Source organism: Brassica oleracea, chromosome C3 (genome assembly GCF_000695525.1).
Source record: "Brassica oleracea var. oleracea cultivar TO1000 chromosome C3, BOL, whole genome shotgun sequence".
In the NCBI taxonomy this organism is placed as follows: Eukaryota; Viridiplantae; Streptophyta; class Magnoliopsida; order Brassicales; family Brassicaceae; genus Brassica; species Brassica oleracea.
The window spans coordinates 44,699,905-44,704,890 of NC_027750.1; the positions used below are offsets into that span (position 1 = coordinate 44,699,905).

Here is a 4,986-nt window from a genome sequence, read left to right on the forward strand (position 1 = left end):
GGATCGATCGATGGGTATATGTCCAAAAACACATCGATCGATGTATATCCCGACGAAGTACTCCTTCGGTATATTCCGAGGAGATTTCCGACAAACTGGTGCTCCTCGGAATTTCCTCGGAAATGTGTTTCCTCGGAATTCCGTCGGATATTTCCGACGGAATTCCGAGGAAAGAAGAAATTCCGAGGAATTATTTCCGACGACTTGTTTCGTCGGTATGTCGTCGGAATAACGTTATTCCGACGAAATTCCGACGATTTTTTCCCTCAGTATCCATGTTGTTTTCTTGTAGTGGCCATTTTCCATTCATCACCGGGTTGGATACGAATCTGGTGGTACCCACTCTTCAAATCGAGTTTAGAGAAGATCGACGCGGCTCCAATTTGATCAAGGAGGTCATCAAGACGAGGTATAGGGAACCGATATCTGACTGTTATCTTGTTTATGGTTCGATTGTCCACACACATACGCCATGATCCATCTTTTTTTGGTATTAATAAAGCTGGAACTGCACATGGACTTAAACTTTCGCGCAAAAATCCTTTAGAGATAAGCTCCTCGACTTGTCTTCGTAGCTCTTCATGTTCACTTGGACTCATACGATAATGAGCTCTGTTAGGCAAGATTGCATCAAGAACCAGGTCTATGTGATGCTGAATATCGCGGAGAGGTGGTAGTCCGGTGGGCAAGTCATCAGGAAAGACGTCTTTAAATTCGTCTAACAAAGGAGTGAATGCATCGGGCCACATGGTTTTGGCGCGAGATGTGGTGGTACTGACAAGAATCAACACAAGCTCTTCTTTACGCATCTCTGTGACAAATGGCTTTCGTTCGAGAATGATTACTGGAGAGGACTGCATGGTATGCTTCTCGGGTTCGGAAGGTTGAAGTGTAAACGTCCGATTGTTGAAACGGAAACTATAAGTACTAAGGAACCCATCATGCTGAATCCGGTGATCAAATATCCACGGACGTCCCAAAAGGAGGTGACACGCATCCATTGGTGCAACGTCACAATGAATCTGGTCTTTATACGCGTCGTCCACGGAGAAGGAAATCAATGATCGTCGGGTGATAAGCAAATCTGTTTTCTGGTCAAGCCATGCGAGTTTATACGGATAAGGATGGAGTTCAGTGGGTAGTTGTAACTTGGTGACCACTTCTTCTGCGATTACGTTCTCACTATTGCCTGAATCGATTATAAACTTGCAGACTTTTCCTCCAATAGTGCATTTAGAATGGAAAAGTTATGACGCTGAGGGTTGTTATTAATGCCGCGGGGAGCCAGACATACTCGTCGAACCATCAGAGCAGGTCCACAATCGGCGTGAAGAACCTCTGGTTCGTCGACCGTCTCTTCCATATCGTCGTCATATATAACTTCAACGTCATTACCAGCAGTATCCAAGAGCAGGCCACGGCGATTGCGCGTAGGAAAATTCGCTTGACGGTGTCCAATTTCTCCGCAAGAGAAACAACGGAGAGAGCTTGGGCGATTGTTTCGTGTGTCGGCAAGCGGAACCAGTGCCGTTTCTGGCTTGGTTGGGGTAACATCCTCGGTTGGGTTTTGTTGCTGTTGAAGTGTTGCAGATCGTGATGGTCTTGTAGTGGTCCATGAGAAAGATGACTTTGTTTGAGTTTCTATAGTTAGAGCTTGTTGATGGGCTTCAGACAACGTGAGAGGGTGAAAGAGGTTGATGGTATGTTGAATCTGTTGACGAAGACCTGCCGTGAAGTGTGCTACAAGTTGACGCTCAGAGTCTTGAATGTCAACGCGGGTGAGGAGTAGAAAGAACTCCGTAGAGTATTCGGCTACGGAACGAGTTCCTTGTCGGATGGTGTGGAGACTCTGGAACATGAGCTGGTCGTAATTGTACGGCAAGAATGTTTTATTGAGTTTTGACTTAAGCTTATCCCAAGACAAGATCTTAGGTTTTCCGAGATGAGCTCAAGCTGTCTTTAATTGTGTCCACCATGCTGCGGCACGTCCACGAAAGCGCATGGTCAGAAGAGGAACACATCGCTCCAATGGGGCTCTTTTAAACTCTAGAATTTCTTCAACCGTGACTATCCAATCAAGTAGTTCTTCGGCTGAAGTATTTCCATGGAACTCGGCTGTTTTGAATCCTGTTGTCCATTGATTATCGGCTGCTGCTACCGGAGCATTGTCTTGAGCGAGAGCTCGGCTGTTGCGAAGAGGAGCAAAGGGGTTATCATCAACTGCTGCGGCGAACGCGGCTGCGTCGTCGTCTTCATCTTCTTCCTCGTCGTGATCGCGTTCAACGTTTTCGCGAGGTGGGGGTGGTGGTGGTCGTTGAACATTAAGGGCCTGAAGGGCGGTGGTGATGTTGGCCATCTGGGCTTGAAGCTCAGCAATGGCGTCGCGGGTAATTTCTGCCTCGGTACGTAGCGGTGGTCTACGAGTTCGTGCCATCGGATATGATCAACAAGGAACGTAGCAAAGCTCTGATACCAACCTGGCGCAACGTATCAACGGTAACTTAGCTCAAATCTGAAAATTTAGGTTAAATTTTTAGAGACCTGACTTCTTGAATCGAAGAATTGAATCAAATTCGAAGCAAGGCTCTCGGATTGATGAATTTAATCGAATCAACACAAGGCTTAAGAGAAATCTCTTGATTAATAACTTTCAAAAACTAAGTTTAAAGTAATGCTAAGATGCCTTTATATAGGCGATGAGGTCGGTCACAAACGACTTCCCCTCCTAGGTTTAGGAAACACAAAACAAAAGGAAACATAACATATCTTAAACCCGAAAAAGAAATCAAATAAAAAGGAAGTTTGAAAACGGTTGCTTGGCGGTAAAGGAACTATGATGCTGCATCACTCTGTAATCTTTTATATTCCCTTTCTCGAGCATATATGGTTCGTCGACATCTTTTATCCAAGAGAATTTGATGAACAAGGAGCAGGTTGGAGAAATTCAAAGAATTACACTGGTAAACTGGCGAATGGATAGTAAAATTAGTGAAGATAGATATATATATAGAGAGAAATACATTTATCACGTGGAAAAAAAAATGAACAAAGGATACTACTGTTTATAATTGTTATGGCGCAAAATACGAAGAAATACCATCATTAGGTCTAACCGTAGGGGCACCATGATTCCCACGTTTACAGGGACGACAATTCCAATTCTCGGGGCACACTAGGATCCGGTTTAACAGTTTGAAATTTGGTATGATTAGCGATAACCGGAATTTTGAATAATGTTTTGCAGCAACCCAGGTAAGAGCCCTTGGAAACGCTCAGATGGAAATCCAACATCATTTGAAAGACAAGTGCATATTTCTTTACTTTTCAGACATACTCTTGTACATTCATCGAGATCGATTTCGTCTCTCACGATGGACTGGGTGACTTATTTTTTGAGATGGATTATATCCCTCGAACTAAGCTTATCAAGTAAACTGAATTCGGCTCAATTGACTAAGAGGCAGTAAAAAGAGACGACCCAGTCGTACAGAAGACATTCACAATCACAAATAAGTCAGCACAAGAACTAGAGTTTATATAGCTTTACTTTTTATTGCTTAGTTCATATCTCTTAACGATTTCATCATCTTTTTTCTTATAATCATTCTTTCATTTGTCAATAAACGTAAATCTTTATCAAATTCGTGCCTACTCCCGGTACATGTCGAATTCAGATTAAACAACAGCTTCTTAATAATTTGAAAACATTCAATTAATTTAAATAAAATGAGTGAATTTAAAAGTATATGCATAAGAATCTAACTACTGTAGAAACTCTATAAACACTTTTTATAACGCTGAATCGTCCAATATAATATAAAGAGAATTGAGTTCATGACGAGTTTGGTCATACATAGAAGTAGGAGAACACGTAAATACCTCAATACAAAATAGTAGAATTAAAACAATAACTAATAAAGATTACCGATAACATTAGGTTCCATTGAAAACGAAAAATGTATTCAACTCCTATTTAAAGGTGAACTTTATTAGATTTGAAACACAAGTTTGATTCTTTATATTTCTCCAAATAACTAAGGAGCCACCAAGATCAAAAGCTTGAAAATCAACTCATGAAAACAAGGGTAGAAAAAAAATCTTGCGACTTCCCATAAGTTAAGAAAATAAGAGCTGAAGCACCATATAGTTGGACTGGAGCCAAAGAATCTCAACCGAGAACCACTACACCAAGACAAAGACAAAGCACTCCTCCTAAACACAGCTTCTTCGCCACTTGAAGCAACACTAAGAAACAAACATACCGACCCGGTCCATATAGAACCAGATTAAATCGGCGGTCGAGACAGAAGAGACAAAACTCTGCAAATATCCACACCCCTTGTGCATCTAGAATAAAAATCCACCAACAAACACAGGATAAAAACATAAATAATCCACAGCAAGAAATGTTTCGACTAATGAACTCCAATTCAGAGACCATGCCAAACACACAACTATAATCCGAAACAACTAAAAAAGCATAGATAAATTTGGCTCCACAATATACAACAAACCAAGACGAGAAGAACGACGAAGGCACCAAAAACATTACAAACCATGGCTTATTCCTAACACCAGTAAACCACAAAATTCGGATGACAAGAAAATTCCGAGTCCAAACAAAACAAAAGGAAACGTTAAAAATGGAACTAAAAATGAAGAAATCGGCAACAAATCATGACCCATTCACGCAAGGAAGGAAAAATCTAACCCAGAAGGCTGTTCCTACCTGCACGTTCAGGAAGCTCACGCATCAGATTGGGATGCGTAGGCTGAAGGACCTCCACTGAGGTTCACATCAGGGGGATTATTACGTGTTGTACTTTTTTTTCTTCAACATGGTTTTGTCTCACTGGGTTTTCCTGATAAGGTTTTAATGAGGCAACATTAAGCGTATTACAATTCATGTATGGTTATGGCATCCAAGGGGGAGTGTTATAAATCAATTGGTGGATGTCCATAACCGGCCCGGTCCATAACCGGCCC

At 41.7% G+C, this 4,986-nt stretch overlaps 1 protein-coding gene across 1 annotated transcript in view; it reads right to left on the minus strand.

Annotated features, from left to right (window-relative positions):
* Nucleotides 1-2,434, minus strand: part of LOC106330711 — a 7,797-nt gene extending 5,363 nt beyond the window's left edge. The window contains exons 1-3 of the mRNA XM_013769141.1: nt 2,018-2,434; nt 1,295-1,909; nt 510-1,205 (exon numbers count right to left, since the gene is read on the minus strand). Of these exons, the coding sequence (XP_013624595.1) occupies nt 510-1,205; nt 1,295-1,909; nt 2,018-2,434 (1,728 nt within the window). The remainder of the gene's footprint in view (nt 1-509; nt 1,206-1,294; nt 1,910-2,017) is intronic.
* Nucleotides 2,435-4,986: the final 2,552 nt, after the last annotated feature.